The 17156-nt window shown below is 48.3% G+C and overlaps 1 protein-coding gene across 1 annotated transcript in view; it reads right to left on the reverse strand.

Moving 5' to 3' along the window:
* FBLN7 (fibulin 7) overlaps positions 1-16932 on the reverse strand; it is a 37631-nt gene extending 20699 nt beyond the window's left edge. The window contains exon 1 of the mRNA XM_053588413.1: positions 16621-16932. Within this exon, the coding sequence (XP_053444388.1) occupies positions 16621-16704 (84 nt within the window). The 5' untranslated portion in view covers positions 16705-16932. The remainder of the gene's footprint in view (positions 1-16620) is intronic.
* Positions 16933-17156: the final 224 nt, after the last annotated feature.

Raw genomic sequence — 17156 nt, forward strand, 5'->3', positions numbered from 1 at the left:
GGGGCAACCTCCTGTAATCCCCTACCTGCCTAGCACCACAAGCCCATCCCACTCAGCCCTGATTTCTCACACACACACCCCCTCCTTTTGGGAAAAAAGAAGGGCCGACACCTGTAATTCTAGCACTGTGGGAGGTTAAGGAGACAGGAATGCTTGAGCTCAGGAGTTCGAGACCAGCATGAGCAAAAGCAAGACCCTGTCTCTACCAAAAATACAAAAATTAGCCAGGCATGGTGGCAGGTGCCTATAGTTCCAGCTACTTGGGAGACTGAGGCAGGAGATCACTTGAGCCCAGGAGTTTGAGGTTGCTGTGAGCTATGATGATGCTGTGGTGGTCTACCCAGAAGACAAAGTAAGACTGTCTCCAAAAAAAAAAAAAAAAAGAGGGACGGGGCTCATATGTCAGTCACATCTGTGAAGTGCCTCTCAGTGCACACGGAGCTTCTGTGCTGCCTGGGAGTGTGCTTCACTACTGGCTGGCAGCAACCCTGTGGAGAAGGGTCATCTCTGTTTCATAGATGAAGAGAGGGAGGCTGAAAGTCAAATGACTTGCCCCAAAGCATGGGGATTTGAGCAATAAGGCAGCTAGGAGCCCTTGACTCCCATCTGGCCCCCCAGGCACTCTGGTTGATTGTCTCACTTGTCCTCACAATCACATGCTCCTGTGCGGTGAATGGTCTTAGTGATGAATTTGCACTTGGGATTGATAGGACTGAACTAAAACATCCCACAGTGGATTTCTAACTCCCCTGCATGTGTCGGGTTGGGCAGCCTGAGCGGTGGGGAAGGGTGTGGGGAGAGGGCATGGAGGAAACATCTGGGACCACCTCAAGCCAGACGAACAGCTGTCTCCCTGAGCTACATGCTGGGCTGGGCCGTGGCAGCTGGGAGAGGACTTGATGCAGACAGGAGGGCTCAGTTTTGAAGCTGGGAGAGATCTGTGCCAAGGGCTGTGCTGGGAGGGGCAAGCACACTGCCAGGAACCTAGGGGTGGCAGCCCGGGACTTCGGGAAAGTAGAGAAAGCAGGGAGTGTGTGGGGAGGGAAAGGGATCGGTAGTTCGCCACTGGGCAGCCAAGTGTCTCTATCTAAACTCAATGTGGCTGGCTTCAGGCTCCCAGCAACACTTCCTGCACTGTCAGGAAGCAGCAGGCACTAGGTGCTCTCTGGGGGTGAGATGTGCTCACCCTGTCAGCTACAGCCAAAGCCCCTCAGAAACCTTCAAGACCAAGCAAATGAAGGCCACATGCCAGGCAGGCAGGGAGACGGATTGCAGGCTGACTTGCTGACCATATGTCTGGAGGCTCTGGTTTTTCCCTGGGGCCTACCTTGCTGGGACAAAGCACAGTGCAAGGAAGGTCCTTGGTGCTCTCAGCAAGCCAGCATGCTGGGGTCAGAGCCAGGGAAACAGAGAAAGTGAGAGCCTTCAACACGAGGCTTGAGCTGCTCCTAACAGGGCGGGTCCCTGATCCCAAAGTGCTAGACATGGAGCCTTGGACACCATGCTCAGAGTCTGTCACGTGTCATCAGCATAGACATCTCTGAGCTCATTTGCAGAGCTGGGTGATGGGCTGGAATCCCTACAGACTGAGGCAGATGCTCAAGAGATCTGTACTGTGGGGACAAATGGGGCCACGTGAGGGGGACTGAGAACCCATGTGTCACCCCTGTTTAAACTGAGAAACCTTTCTTATTTTGTTTGATCACAAGAAAAAGCATATTCCTTGCAAAACAATTCAAAATACAGAAAAACATATCAAAACATAGAGCAATTCCCATGACAGAGACAGTGCTGTTAACTTTGCATTCAGTTTTAACCTTGGGGTCACACGCAGATGCACACTGCATAGGCATCATCATGTAGGACTGGAGGACGTCTGCCCTTTCTTCTCGGGGCTGGCTGTGGCCTCAACACTGGCTCCAGTGTCATTTTCATGTCAATGAGCAGAGCAACCCACTTGACCCTTGGGTCTCAAGTTCACTTCTGTCCCTTAGAAAGCTCTTTTCAGTCTCCAAAGGGGACTCCTTGCCCATACTCACAACTGGCTGCCCACTCCCCACCCACACCCACAGCCACCCCCTGCACTGAGCCAAGAGGAGCCAGCACGGGCACAAATATTTTTCTTCTTTGTAAATGTAGCCCCTGCTGAGGTCTGCCTGAAGAGGCTTCGAGGAGCTGTAGAGCAGGAAACCGGCCAGACCCTCAGTGGTTGTCCATAGTGAAGGACTGACTTCGGGTACTTCTTTCCCACCTCAGGGTACACACCCTTCCAGAGCTGACCTCCCGCTCTGCAAAAGCTCACCAAGGCTCTGATCATGCCAAGGTCAAATCCGGACAGGGCAGAAGAAAAGGGCATATCCCAGAGGCTGGTACCGCGAAGCTCACTTCCCAGACCTATTCAAGGTTCTTGAGGGGCCCTCCCTTTAAGGCATTTTTTAAAAAAGAGGGCCCCTCAAAAGATTTAAGTTTTCATCCCTTCAAACCGAGGTTATTCGCCCAGCTTATGCCATTGACAATAAACAATGAAAAATACTTTCCATTTCTTTGAGTTAATAACTTATTTGAAATGAAACCAAGAAAAGATATTCAGTGAAACTCTTCCATCTTTGAGAAGAGAAAGATGAAGATTTAGTGTTTCTGTTATGAAACTCTTTAAAGGGGCAGGCACCTCCTCTCACTTGCCACCACCACCTGCAGAGAAGATGTGAACCAGTTAGAGAAGTGGCAACAAATGTTACCCGTCCAGGTCTCCCCAAGCCAGAGTGGTGGCAGGGATGGTTCTGGAATACATAGGCCAGTGCTGATTAGGAGGGCAGAGGTGGCTGGTCCTAAGGCTCGTGGGATCAAGAAAGCCCCACGAACACCCCATCCTCTCCTGCCCGCCTCAGGAATTCCTGTCCAGCTTCCCTCCAATCCATCCTCTCTCAATGTTTGCTCTGGGGGTCTACTGGCAACTCCTCAGAGCTCACAACACACCTCTTTCTCTGAGACAAAGGCATATAAATTCCAGAGGCATTTTATATCCCAGACCCTCCCTGCTGGCTTAGGGTTGCACACAGCTGAAGATGGGCACATGCCCCCCACAGCTCACCCTGTCTCCATTCCAGAACCTAGTAAGCCTGACCCCTCCTATTCCATCCATGCTTCTCTGCTATTTGGGCTCAATCTGAAATTGAAGTTCAAGACGGGGCCTGCTATCATGGCACTGATGGGCTCTGGAAGAAAGTTCAGGAGAATGAGGGGAATGGAGGGGGTGGTACTTGAGGCTTTTGTTCTCCTGTGACCTGGCTTAATGGACTTCCTCACAGTCTTGGCACAGGGACAACTCCCAACAGCCACCTTGGTGACAGAAGAGCCCTGATCCCTTCAGTGGCCACAGATGACCCCTCAGACTTGGAGGGGCCGTCTCACACGCTGGTTTCTCCTAAGCCACAGCTATGCGTCCCGTCAGCATTTTGTTAATGGGAACACAGATGTTTGATGCCTTAGGTCTATGAGAGGACCCAGCACACTTGCCAAATGTGTGCCTGCTGGCCAAGGCCCGGAGCCCTCAGGGTGAGTCATGTCCAATCTGTGCATGTGCTTTCTCCAGAACTTATTTTTATTTTGGACCAAGCCAGAGGCGGGTTATAACTGCTCTGCGTCTCTTTATCCCCGTGATCTCTGCTTAGCACCCACATGGAGGAGGAGGGAAAGTGGGCGCTTCTGGAGAAGTAAGAGAATTTCACTTGGGGAGTTGCCCAACACCCTTGTAATTATCAGGAATCTCCATAGAAAGAGAAGCCATAGGACACACACACACACACACACACACACTATGTAATACATAACAAATACAGGGTGGCTATAAAATTCATGTGCAATTTAAAATTGGAACTTTATGGCCACCCTGTATATTTATACATATCACAACATCACACATAGAGAGAGAAAGAAATTTAAAGGAATTGGCTCATGCAATTGTGGGGACTGGCAAGTCCAAAATGCAGGGCAGGCCAGCGGGCTGGAGACCCAGGGAAGGGTTCATGTTGCTGATCAAGTCCAAAGGCAGTCTGGAGGCAGAATTCCTTCCTCCTCAGGGAGCTCAGTCTTTTGGATGAGACCCACTCCCATTATGGAGATGAATCTGCTTTATTCAGCTGTTGCTGACTTAAATGCTAATCACATGTAAACAATTCCTTCCCTGGACAAAATATCTGGATACCTAGCTAACCTTTGTCCAGATGCCACATTCACAAGCAGACCAGGTTGTGCCTTAAGGCACTGGCATTATCTTCAGCCAACATCTGAGTTCCTCTGGTGCCCATGCTGAGTGGGAACCAGGGGTTCCACATACGTGCTGTCCGCAGTGGCAATCCACTACTGGGCACACAAGCTTGGTATCTGAGGCATCCACTCACAGCACAAAACTTGAGGACCTCCTAACAGAAAAAAATGATAGTATGTTTTGGTTATTTCCTTTTGGGATTTAACTCAATTTAAATATAGGAGAGAAAAAGTTTACGAAATAAAAAGGAATCAATGGAGGGCGGTGCCTGTGGCTCAGTGAGTAGGGCGCCAGCCCCATATACCGAGGGTGGCGGGTTTGAACCTGGCCCCGGCCAAACTGCAACAACCAAAAAAAAATAGCTGGGTGTTGTGGCCAGCGCCTGTAGTCCCAGCTACTCGGGAGGCTGAGGGAAGAGAATCGCCTAAGCCCAGGAAGTTGCTGTGAACAGTGTGATGCCATGGCACTCTACCAAGGGCGATAAAGTGAGACTCTGTCTCTTAAAAAATAAATAAATAAATAAAATAAAATCATCTTTTAAAAAAAAGGAATCAATGGAAACAGAAATAGGAAACTAATACATCTGTCAGCTCCATGGTGAGGAGTTTCCCTTTATTCTCACGAGGGATGCTATTTGGTGGGGCTTAAGCAGGGAGGTGACACAGTCTGGTCCCCACTCTGTATTTGGGAAACACAGATTGTAGGAAAGCAAGTGAGAACACAAGGAGAGGAGGTGGGACTTGAGGCCTGTGGCCCAGGAGAGGACAATCTCAGTCGCACCATTGCCTACCCAGCCAGAAACACTTGGGATTTTTCCCTAGAGAGTGTAGGAAAACCCAAAAGCACAGCCAGCATTTTATTTAGCCTCCACCACCAACTGAGTTTGTTACTCCAAGAATTAGGAGTCCAGGGCTCAGAACCCCCACGCTGTGCCCAAACACACAGTCATTTTGTCCCTCCCTTTCCTGTTTGTCCACGCCACCAGCCACGTGCGCCCTCTCTCTACACACCTCAGCAAGCCCATTTCCATGTCAGGGACTTTGCACTGGCTAGTTCCTCTGTCCAGAGAATCCGCCCCTGATCCTTGAAGGTCAGGGTCCTGTCTTTCCATAGTCACTTAGAAGTCCCTCCTCAGAGAGGTCTCATCCATCTACTTGCTTAATGTAGGAAAGCCTCTTGGTCACCCTCCAACACTGACCCCATTTCAGCCATCAGCCCCCTGATACTTTTCTGGTTTATCTGGGTTTTCTCTTCCTGCTTGGTAAACCACATGGTAGAGACTGAGTCAGCCTCCTCTTTCTCTCCCCAACATGTACCGAGCATTTACTATGGGCCTATTCTTTAAATGTCACTGATTTTCTCCTATTACAACCCTACAAGATAGGAACGTCTACTATCTCCACTAGCCAGGAAGAGTCTGAGCCAGGATATGGGGCAGGCTCTGAGCATCTTCAGCACCTGTTACCCTGCCTTGGAACCAGAACAGCACCAGTCTTGCAGGATGTATGCTGGGCTCTCAGGATATAGTTGTAGAATGAGCACCTGATCTTATATAATAAAACCCTTTTGTCATGCAGTCAGAGCAAAAGCCTAAATTGCAGGAGTCCTGAGGTGTTACTAACATGTTTGGCATATTTTCATACTGCAGTGTGAATGACTGATCTGAGGCTCCTCTGGAAGCAATTCTTTTTTTCTTTTTGTTTCTGATACTACAGATACCCCTGTCCTTGAACTCAGTGGCTTTTCCTTTAAATCAGCCTGGGAAACATCTGACGCTCTTGGCCCCTGGGCAGTGCACAGTTGCATGTCTCATCTTCCCCACCCCAACCCCTCCTTCGAGATGGAAAAATCAGCCAGGTAAGCAAAGAGAAGGGCTCCTCAGGATTCACAGTGTGCTCCCCTTCTGTCTAGGCTCTAGAGGCAATGGTATCTCCAGCAGAGGGGGCAATGTCTGAGTCAATGGCTAGCTAGATGGAAAGAGTAGGGCCAAGGGTACTTGGGGACTTCTTAGTACCCTCCCAGTCACACAACATCCCCCATGCTTCCCTTTGATGTAAATAACTGTCATGTCTCAACCTTAGTTCTTAAAAACCCAGCCCCAGACCGAGTCCCTTGTGTGGTCTTATTTCTCATCATGGCTGCCTTCCTTGGGAGATTCTGGTGCCCAGTCTGCCAAAGAGGCACACAGTAGGTGGTGATGGGAGTACTTCATTAGTACAGATTTTACTTACTGAAATGGGTGGCTTTGGGTCCTGTCAAATTATGGGTGCTTATATATAATTTTTTTCTTTTTCTTTTTTTTTTTTGAGACAAATGTCTCACTTTCTCAAAAAGTGGCACTCTTGGTAGAGTGCCGTGGCATTATAGCTCACAGCAACCTTTAATTCTGGGGCTCAAGCAATTCTCTTGTGTCAGCCTCCCAAGTAGCTGGGACTACAGGCGCCCACAACACCTGGCTATTTTTAGAGACGAGGTCTTGCTCTGGCTCAGGCTGGTCTTGAACCTGTGAGCAAGCTCAGGCAATCCACCTGCCTCAGCCTTTCAGAGTGCTAAGATTACAGGTGTGAGCCACCATGCCTGGCTTATATATTTTTAAATGTCAATGTGTGTCATGTCCCTATTTTAGGTTTCAGGCAGTTACTAAGAAGCACAGAAGGCCTGGAGGGGATTTGAAAGGACATAGAAAGTTCTACCAATCTGCTCTGTTACCCTTAGGTCCTGGGAGCTGCACAAACCTCAGGAAGGCTGGCAGAAGCTATGCAAACCCTCTGTCACCCCTATGGACTAGGGGAGTCACCAGCATAGTCAAGCCTCTGTCAACAGCTATGACCAAACATTGTGGGGGCAGCTGGCTTGCGGGCAGGTCTGAGTGGGCGTGTGGATGGAGGGCCTGTGCCCAAAGACTGAGAGGAGCAACTTCACAGGTATCTGGCTTGGTTTTCCAGGAATCAAGTCTGTATCAAGTAGGATCTTCCAGGGTGGGCAGATCTGGGAGGATATCCCTTCCTGATTCAAACTTCATCCCTTCCTCACCCAAACACCCCAGGAGGCCACCAAGCTGGCCTCACCTCCTTCCACAGAAGCCACAGCTTAGTCTATACCCTCAACTCTCACTGCCTCAGGACCAAAAATAGGAAAAAGGTGGTCTCCATTCTCTGGGTCATTCTGATGGAAGGTTTGCAAAAGTGGCCACAGTCCTTCTATCTCCCCATGCCAACACTATTTGCAGGGAGATTGCTGCTCTTCCCATCAAGAGGGAAGTCTGTTTCCCTACCTTTCTGGTCTGTGATGGCCTTGTGACCTTTTGTGGCCAACAGAATGCAGTGAAAGCAACATAACAGTTCCAAGGCTGGGTCTCAAGAAGCCTGTTCAGTCCAGGCTTAGAAGCCTGTCCACCCCTGCCACATGAACAGCCTCAGCCAGCCCACTAGGGGACGAGAAGCCTCATGGAGCAGATCTGAGATGACCAGATGAGCCTCCCTGGACCATCCAGGCCCAGCTAACCTGGCAGCCGACCACAGACAAATGAGCAAGCCCAGTCCAGATGATCTGACTCTGGCCCTGACCAGCAGAACGGCCCAGCTGAGCCCAGCTCAAATTGCTATCCTGGTCTGCCAATTCCAGGCCCAGAGCTACTCTTTCAAAACCAAAAGCAGTGTCCTTGTCTGTTTTTTCCCCAGTTAATGGGTCATGTTAGGCAACAAATATCTGTTTCCTAAAACAGCCCATTTTAGAGCGAATGATTTACAAGCACCACTATTTAAGCATATCTCCATGTATTATGTAAAAAATCCCTCCTGTGTGGGTAGCAAACACTCCCATGCTATGACCAAGACACACGCCCTAACCAATCACGGCATCCTTTTCTGCTGAGCTCTTAAGTAGCTGACGACTCATCTCATCTTGGACTCTAGGCAGACCCAGGCAACTGATCCAAATTGGCAGATAAGTTGACAGTGATGGGCTGACTTCCCAGGCCACACTCTGCTGTGAAAGAATAAACTTTGGTTTTCATTTTCCTACCCTTCTTTATCTCATTTGTTCTCAGACCACGAAATAGTCTTAAATCCTGCCCCGGGCAAGGGTCATTAGTTTTCCGTGGGAAGTTGGTGGGAAGGTGAGCTGGAGTCTAGTCGGTAAGAGAGAGAGTGCGCTGGGCCAGCTTTCCTCCTCTCACTTCCTCCTCTGGCCCTGCTCCCAGTGGCAGGATGCAGCCACCACTCTGTTGGCCACAGCAGACCCCTCACCTATAGCCTGGGGATAATGACACTACTGTTGGCTGCTTTAAAGTTTCAGTATAGAAAAAGCATGATATCTACAGCACAAAAGTGGTTTGACAAGTCTAACAATAATGGGTTAAAAATCATAAGGACATGTTAAAAAAATAATGAAGGACTAAGCCAAAAAAAGAGGAAGACATATGATCTAGAAAACACAGACTCCAGCTCAGGAGAGCAGGGAGGATCTGTCCTTGGGTGGCCACAGGGCTACAAGCATAGAGGGGTCAGCCAGGCAGGGCAGAGGGCTGGGCTCCAGGGGCAGGCAGCCCTGGCAGAACATGGGCTGGGAAGTAGATTTGGGAAACAATTGTTGTGCTTGTGTAGATGGCAGACTGGGCAAAAGGGGAAAAACTCTAGGAAAATAAAGTTGTGCAAGGAAAGGAAGTTAATCACAGACTACTTGGCTCTGCAGGGAACAATGGAACGACGTTTTCATCTGGCATTACAGGAGATAATTTGTTTAGAAATGTGCAATGGTCTCCAGGGTGTTTAAAAGTAATTGCTTCAAGAGAGAAGGACCAGTTTCTTGAAAGATACAAACTACCAAAACTCAACCAGGGAGGAAAAAAAAGTGCTAACTCAAATAGTTCTATAATTAGAAATCATAGTTAAAACTTTCCAGAAAAGAAATCTCCAGGCCCACATGGTTTCATTGGTAAATTTTACCAAACACTTCAAGAACTGGCACCAATTCTACACGATCTCTTCCACAAAACAGAAATTCTAACTTATTAATAGACTAAAGAAAAACCACAAGACCAGATCAATGGAAGCAGAGAAAAGCAAGCAAACAAAACCTCAACCTCCATTCATAATAAATATTCTATCAAACTAGGAGAAGATAAAAACCTTCACTAAACAAAGGGGACCTACAAACAGCCTGTAGCTAGCATCATACTTAATGTTGAAAACCAAATCCTTTCTTCCCAAGTTCCAGAAGAAGTCAAGAATGTCCACTTTCCTAAACATACTACTGGAATTTTTAATCAATATAATAAGGCTATATGAACAAGTAAATGACACAAAGATTAGAAAGGAAGAAATAAAAGTGTGCCTATACACAGATGACTTGATTGTCTATGTAAAAAAATCTGAGGCCCTGGATAACAATCAAATTCATCCATCTAATTGTAGCTATTTTATGTGATTTGTAGTTTGGTATTAGAATTCATAAATAGGCAAGAATTCTCCATAAAAATGTATCATCAATTAAAGATTCTAGAAGCATTTTCTAAAAATAAATAAAGTAAAATTAAGAAATCTGAGGAAATCTACCTTTAAAATTCCCTATAACTAACGATTGAGTCTATAAGGTCACCAGAGACATGGCCAACACAGAAAAGTCCGTTGGATTTCCATATATGAGGAATAGCCAATCAGAAGTAAAAACTTTTCAAAAAAAAAATACCATTTAACATAGCTCCAAAATTGAAATAATTAATTGTAAATATAACAAAGCCTGTTTGATGTGGAGAACTAAAAAAAAAAAAAAGAAAGAAAAGAAAAAAACACCGATGAAAGAAATCAAAGAAGATCTAAATAAATAAAAAGACATAAGATATTCACAGACTGGAAGACTTAACACCTTTAATTTATAGATTTAATGCAATCCCAATCAAAATTCCAGTAGGACTTTTTTGTAGATATTGACAAGCTGATTCTAAAATTGTAATGGAAAGGCAAAGAAACTAGATTAGCCAAAAGAATTTTGAAAAAGAATGATAAAGTTGGAGGATTCATTTTATTCGATTTTAAGACTTCCTTCCTATAATATTACAGTAATGAAGACACTGTGTTATCCATGTGTGTATAATGAGTTGATTTTTAACAAAGTTGCTAATATAATTCAATAGCAAATCAGTAGCCTTTTAACAAAAGACAATGGAACAGGCTCAGCGACTGTGGCTGAAGCGGCTAAGGTGCCAGCCGCATACACCTGAGCTGGAGGGTTCAAATCCAGCCCAGGTCTGCCAAACAATGACGGCTGCAACCAAAAAAAAAAAAAAAAAAAAAAAAAAATAGCCGGGCATTGTGGCGGGTGCCTGTAGTCCCAGCTACTTGGGAGGTGGAGGCAAGAGAATTGCTTGAGCCCAGGAGTTTGAGGTTGCTGTGAGCTGTGATGCTATGGCACTGTACCCAGGGCGACAGCTTGAGGCTCTGTCTCAAAAAAAAAAAAAAAAAGAAAAAGATGCTGGAACAACATCTTGCTTGGTTATCCACAAGCAAAAAGTGAGCCTCAACATAAAACTAACACCTTATTTAAAAAAGGGCTTGGCGGGGGGGGGGGGTTAATTCAGATCACAGTAAAAATGTAAAACTATAAAAATTTTAGAACTAGGGCGGCGCCTGTGGCTCAGTCGGTAAGGCGCCGGCCCCATGTACCGAGGGTGGCGGGTTCAAACCCGGCCCCGGCCAAACTGCAACCAAAAAATAGCCGGGCGTTGTGGCGGGCGCCTGTAGTCCCAGCTGCTCGGGAGGCTGAGGCAAGAGAATCGCTTAAGCCCAAGAGTTGGAGGTTGCTGTGAGCTGTGTGAGGCCACGGCACTCTACCAAGGGCCATAAAGTGAGACTCTGTCTCTACAAAAAAAAAAAAAAATTTTAGAACTAAATTTTCATTACCTGGGGTTAGGCAAGACTTCTTAGACTTGACACCAAAAATACGATCCATTAAAATAAAAAATGCCTTATCATGCCTGATGCACATGGTGTGCAAACAATTAAAATAAATAAATAAATAAAAATAAAAAAATAGATAAATTGGACTTTGTTAAAATTTTAAACTTTTGGTCTGTGAAATACACTGTTAAGACAAGCTATAGGCTGGGCAGTGTTGCTCACACCTATAATCCCAGCACTTGGTAAGACTGAGATGGGAGGATCGCTTGAGGCCAGGAGTTTAAGACCAGCCTGGGCAGAATAGTGAGACCTTATCTCTACCAAAAGGTAAAACTTAGCAGAGCATGGTGGCACATGCCTATAGTCCCTGCTACTCAGGAGGGACTTAAAAAATTAGAAAAAAATCAGCTGGGTGTGGGGGCACACGCCTATAGTCTCAGCTACTTGGAAGGCTGAAGTAAGAGGATCTCTTCAGCACAGAAGTTTGAGGTTTCTGTGAGCTAGGCTGACACCATGGTACTCCCACCTGAGCAACAGAGTGCGACTCTATCTTAAAAAAAAAATGGACAAAACGTTTGAACAGACTTTGCCCAATAGACTATTCATATGGCAAATAAGCACATGAAAAGATGCCCAACATCGTTAGTCATTAGGGAAATGGAAATTACAACCACCATGAGATACGACTACATACTTATTAGAACGACTTGGAAACAAACCAACCAGACAATCTGAAGTGCTGGTGAGGACGCTGAGTAACCCAGTCTTTCCTACATTGCTGGTGGGAATGTAAAGTGATGAAACTAATATGGAATGTAATTTGGCAGTTTCTTAGACAGCTAAACATACATTTGTCATATGATCCAGCAATCCCATTCCTAAGCATATTCTCAAAAGAAATAAAAATGTAATTCACACAAAAAGCTGTACACGAATGTTTATAGCAGCTCTGTTTGTAATTGTCAAAAACTGGCAATGGGTGAACTGATAAACTGCAGTACATCCACGCAGGGGAACACTACTCAGCAACAAAAAGGAAACAGGACCTGGATGAATCCCAGATGCTTTATACTGGGTTAAAGAAGCCACACTCACAAAGCTATGTATGTACTGAGGAGCAGACAAAATTATAGTGCTGAAGAATAGATCAGGGTTTCCAGGGGAGGGGTAGGTAGACAGTGTAACTTTAAAAGGCAGCACAATATAATTTGGGGGTGGTGGTGGTGGAACTGTTCTGTATTCTGATCATGGTGGTGGTTCCCCCATACAGAATATAGCTTTATGGTTAAAATCATGGACATGTATACCAAAAGCACGTATTTTTATTTGAACATAAAAAGCAACGTATCACATGGGAGGAGGCAACTAAAGGAATGATGATGATGGAATTTGGAGCCCCAAGATGTCTGACCACAGGGAGAGGTTTGGGGGCGGGAAGCCTGATGAAACCCCAGCACCACTCCCCCCATGGGCCAGGAGCCTGTGGCCCTGCTCACCAGGAGCCACTGTGGGCAGAAGGGGGTGAGACGCAAGGGCTGTTGGATGTGCATTCTGGTCTCTCCAGGTAGGCTGTTTCTATTCCAGTGGCCACTGAGCAGGCCAGTGACAAGAAGGCGCTCCTCCTCAGAGGCCCTCCACACTGCTTAGCTCCCTTCCTTCTCCATGACAACCTGCTCTTCATCATCACAAAAATCCCGTAAAGGGACTCAGGACAGATATGCTGACAAGAGGGACACAGCAGAAAGCCATGGAGGACAGAAGGAGAGAAGGAGGAGACCGTCCATCCGCATGGCACATACGAACACGCAGTCACAAAGACACATGCACAGGCCCCAATACACAAAGACGTACGCACACAATCACACACACTACAGATACACACACACACATATACACCCAACATCACGCACACTATCACATATTCACACAGACACATGCACACGCAATCACAGGCACACACCCATACACACACACATGCACTGACATGCGAACACACAGATACACACCCATCGAGTTACCCTTGGGCAGCTACATAACAGCCAAAGTGAGCATATTTACCAGAAAACTGAAGAACCCTGAGAACAGAGCTGTGGACTGCTCACATGAGAAGCTCCTGCTGCCTCTACCTAGACGGTCTTGGGGTCGCAGTGTCACTGGGCCATTGCCAGGGAAGTCCCTTTTTTTTTTTTTTTTTGAGACAGAGCCTCAAGCTGTCACCCTGGGTAGAGTGCTGTGGCGTCACCATTCATAGCAACCTCCAACTCCTGGGCTCAAGCAATTCTCCTGCCTCAGCCTCCCAAGTAGCTGGGACTACAGGTGCCCGCCACAACACCCAGCTATTTTTTAAGTTGCAGCCATCATTGTTGTTTGGCAGGTGCAGGTTGGATCCGAACCCCCCGGCTCAGGTGTATGTGGCTGGTGCCTTAGCCGCTTGAGCCACAGGCGCTGGAGCCGGGAAGCCCCTTCTTGGTGCCTCTTGCCTGACCTATCCCATCTCCTCTGGGGCAAGAGATGGTCCTGTGGGGATAGTTCATTCTTCAAACACTCACTGAATTTCCACCAGCCAACGCCCATGATTGCTGGGTTCAGGAGACCCAGGACTCACAGTATTTTTAGCTCAGGTCAACTCTGGATACAACAGGATAACTCAGACCCTCATGAGTCCAATCCTGTGTTCACTGTGAATTTCCCTGCCCTCTACCCTTCCCTAGGTCCACAGCTTTTAACATGTAAAGTTGGGGACACCTGGGTCTCAGGTACCCATTCTATTAGGATCGCCAGCAGAAATTTTTAAAATACTGGTGCCTGGGAGGTGCCTGTGGCTCAGTGGGTAGGGCGCCGGCCCCATATACCGAGAGTGGTGGGTTTGAACCCAGCCCGGGGCCAAACTGCAACAAAAAATAGCCGGTCGTGGCTGGCACCTGTAGTCTCAGCTACTCCGAAGGCTGAGGCAAGAGAGTCACCTAAGCCCAAGTGCTGGAGGTTGCTGTGAGCTGTGATGTCACAGCACTCTACCAAGGGTGATAAAGTGAGACTCTGTCTCTAAAAAAAAATAAAAAAGAAATAAAATGCTGGTGCCCAAGACTCACCCCAAACCAATTAAATTCAAATCTCTGGATAAGGCCAGCATTGGGATTTCTAAAAGCTCCTGGGTATTCTGATGTGCAGCCATGGTCCAGATCAGCACCAGAGCCCATCATTCCTCTGAGTGCCTACTGTGTGCCAGTCCTTAGGTAAAACTCCCAGCTGGCTCCCTGCTGGGGGAAGACAGACAATAAAACTGGAACCTACCAAAATACAGTGTGACAAACAATGAGCAGTCCTATGCCAGAGCCCCTCAAGGGACCTGAATAGAAAACTTAGAGCAACAGAAGCAAATAAAAGTCACTGGGAACCAAGAAGGGGGGAGGAGAGAAAGAGAAAAGTAAAAACCTACCTATCAAGTACAGTGAACACAATCCAGGTGATGGGTACACAAATAGCCCTGAACTTAAGCATTATGAAATCTATCCATGTAAAAAAAAATATGGGGGCTAAAAAGGGACCTTTGTTGAGTGGGTTTCTGGAAGGCCTCTGGGAAGAAGCACTTACTGTAGCAGAGACCCAAACGATGGAAGGGGTCAGGTAAGCTTGTTCCAGCATGCACAGAGGCCCCAAGGCTTCCTTTACTGTTCATTCTTCAAGGGCTAAGGTGGAGAGAGGAGACCCCAGTTGCACTTGAAATTTTAAGTGAGCAACTATAGACAATCCCTTTTGCTCCCTTCCCATTCATGAAGCATCCGAGGCAGGTATTTTGCAGGTAAATACAGCAAGCTTTGGAGGACAAGGAATTGGAGAAAGCCTGGATGTGGCAGGGTAGGGACTGAACCCAAAGTCCCAGAAACAGAGCCTGAGTGAGCTCACCTCTGTCTTTGCAGCAGCCACAAACACATGACACTGCCTCTGTCTCACCTGTTTTCTAAGTAAATTTGGATGCAGGTTCTGAGTACCTAAGATCAAGATGGCAAGGCCAGGTCCCAAGCATCTCATTGATGTCCTGTCTACCCTGCCCCCTGGAAACCCGGCTGGGGAGCTGGCTTGAAGATGCACCCACTGTGCTCCCAGCACTGGGCTCTGGACTCAAGGTTTTTTGTGATTTGTAATCTGCAAAGTTGGTGGACAATCCCAACTCTGTGGAGTGGGGTCAGGGTGGTCCCAGATTGGCTGAGTAGCTTCCATGGTGTCTGCTCACTACTTTCTGCACTAACAGCGCCATGCCTGATCTGAGCCAAATTCTCCTTGCCTGGAATCCCTTTCTGTATGCCAGGGACTTCTAGTTAACCATAGGCATGGCCACTTGGCCCAGGAATTTAGTTCCAGGGAAGGGAGTATGAACAAGTGTCTGCAGGCAAGGAGAAAAGCTTGAAGCCCAACAAGAAAGACTGGATGTACTCCACTCCTTCCTGGCCATGTGGCCTTGAATAAGTTGCAACCTCCCTGGGCCTCAGTTTCCTCATCTGCAAAATGGGAGTAACATCAATTCTTGCTCTGAGAATTAAGTGCCTGGGAGATGCTTCACAAGAAGCCTGACACACATCAGGCACTTGGTAAGCTGTGCAGGCCTCCCAGTCCTGAGATTGCTATTGCTGTTGCTGGCATTGCTGCTGGAGTAGCTGGTTGCTGTCCGCAGGGCTGGCCCCCCACCCGGGGAAGGAGTCCCTGGCTGCCCAGAGCTACTCTGGTGGATGCTGGCTCTGAACTTGGCCATTTCAGTTCTTACCTTAACTTTTTAAAATCAGTTCTTAATGGTTATATAAAAGTGAATCTGGCCAAGTAAATAAACCCAGTGGAATTTAGACAAATATTAATGGCAAGAAGAGAAAAACTAAACAGCAAGCTGCCCGTGTATGTGTGGAAGAAAATTTAGTCCCAAATTCAAGGCCTGGCTGCACCCTCAGGATGAAACAGGTTCAGAAATCTCCAGGGCCGCCTCTGCCTTGGAAATTCTACAAACTGCTAAGAAAGTCCTGTGAGAGATTAAGGCATAGTGGTGGTAAGAATATTTCAGTTGGAAATTTGAGTGTTGGAGGTTGGAAGGCGGGGATATTCTTTAACCTAATTGGGTGACTCTAAGCTCTCCTGGAAACCCAGAAGGACCAATGTCTCATAAACTCCGGAGGAGTTCTCTTCCTACCTGCGATTCTCACGCGCGGAGCCCTCTTCCCCACCCTGTGGCCCGACACTTGCACAAAACACCTTGGCTAGATCAGGCCGGGTCCCCTCAGGCGCCTCGCCCGCGGAGCATCTGTGATGACACTTGGGGCTCCTGCACCTCTCTCGGAAAAGTGCACCTCAGCCAGGCAGCGCTCCAAACCCTCACTCCGAGCATCCCAAGGGACTGTGGCAAGCGCAGGTCCTCTGGCCTTGGCGTTGGGTGCCCTGAGATCAGGACAGGGGAGTGGCGGGAGGGACACTGACCTGGGAAGCCCGCGACTCGGGGCAGGCGAGGAGCAGCAGCAAAACGAAGAGTGCGCGCAGACAGTTGGGCACCATCTTGCCCATCGGAGTCTTGCAGCCGGGGAGGGAGAAAAAACTTCGTCTGCCTCTCCTGCCCAGTGGGTCCCCGCGAAGCCGCAGCTGCCCCTGCAGGGTGCGAGCGCCGTGCGGCCCTGGAGTGGCTCCGGCAGGGAGGGAGGCGGGAGGCCCCGAGCGCTGCGCGGCTCCGCGCCCCCCCGGCCCTCGCTCGGGTCCAGGTGCGCCGCGCGGGACCCTGGAGCACCGCGGCCGGAGCGTCCGCAGCCGCCCGCACGAGACAGTCCGCGCGAGGCGGGGAGGCGCCAGTCCCTTGGCCAAGGCCGAGGGAGGAGGGGCCGCCCGGCCAGGAATGCGCCTGGGAGCGCGCCCAACCCGCGCGGCTCCCCGAGGAGGCCCGGCGCGACGCTGAGGACGAGCGCTGGCATCCTCAGGGGCTCGCAGGGAAGGGCTGCCGGTGGCCGGCGCACGTGCTGGGGCCT

The sequence above is a fragment of the Nycticebus coucang genome, chromosome 4 (genome assembly GCF_027406575.1).
Source record: "Nycticebus coucang isolate mNycCou1 chromosome 4, mNycCou1.pri, whole genome shotgun sequence".
In the NCBI taxonomy this organism is placed as follows: Eukaryota; Metazoa; Chordata; class Mammalia; order Primates; family Lorisidae; genus Nycticebus; species Nycticebus coucang.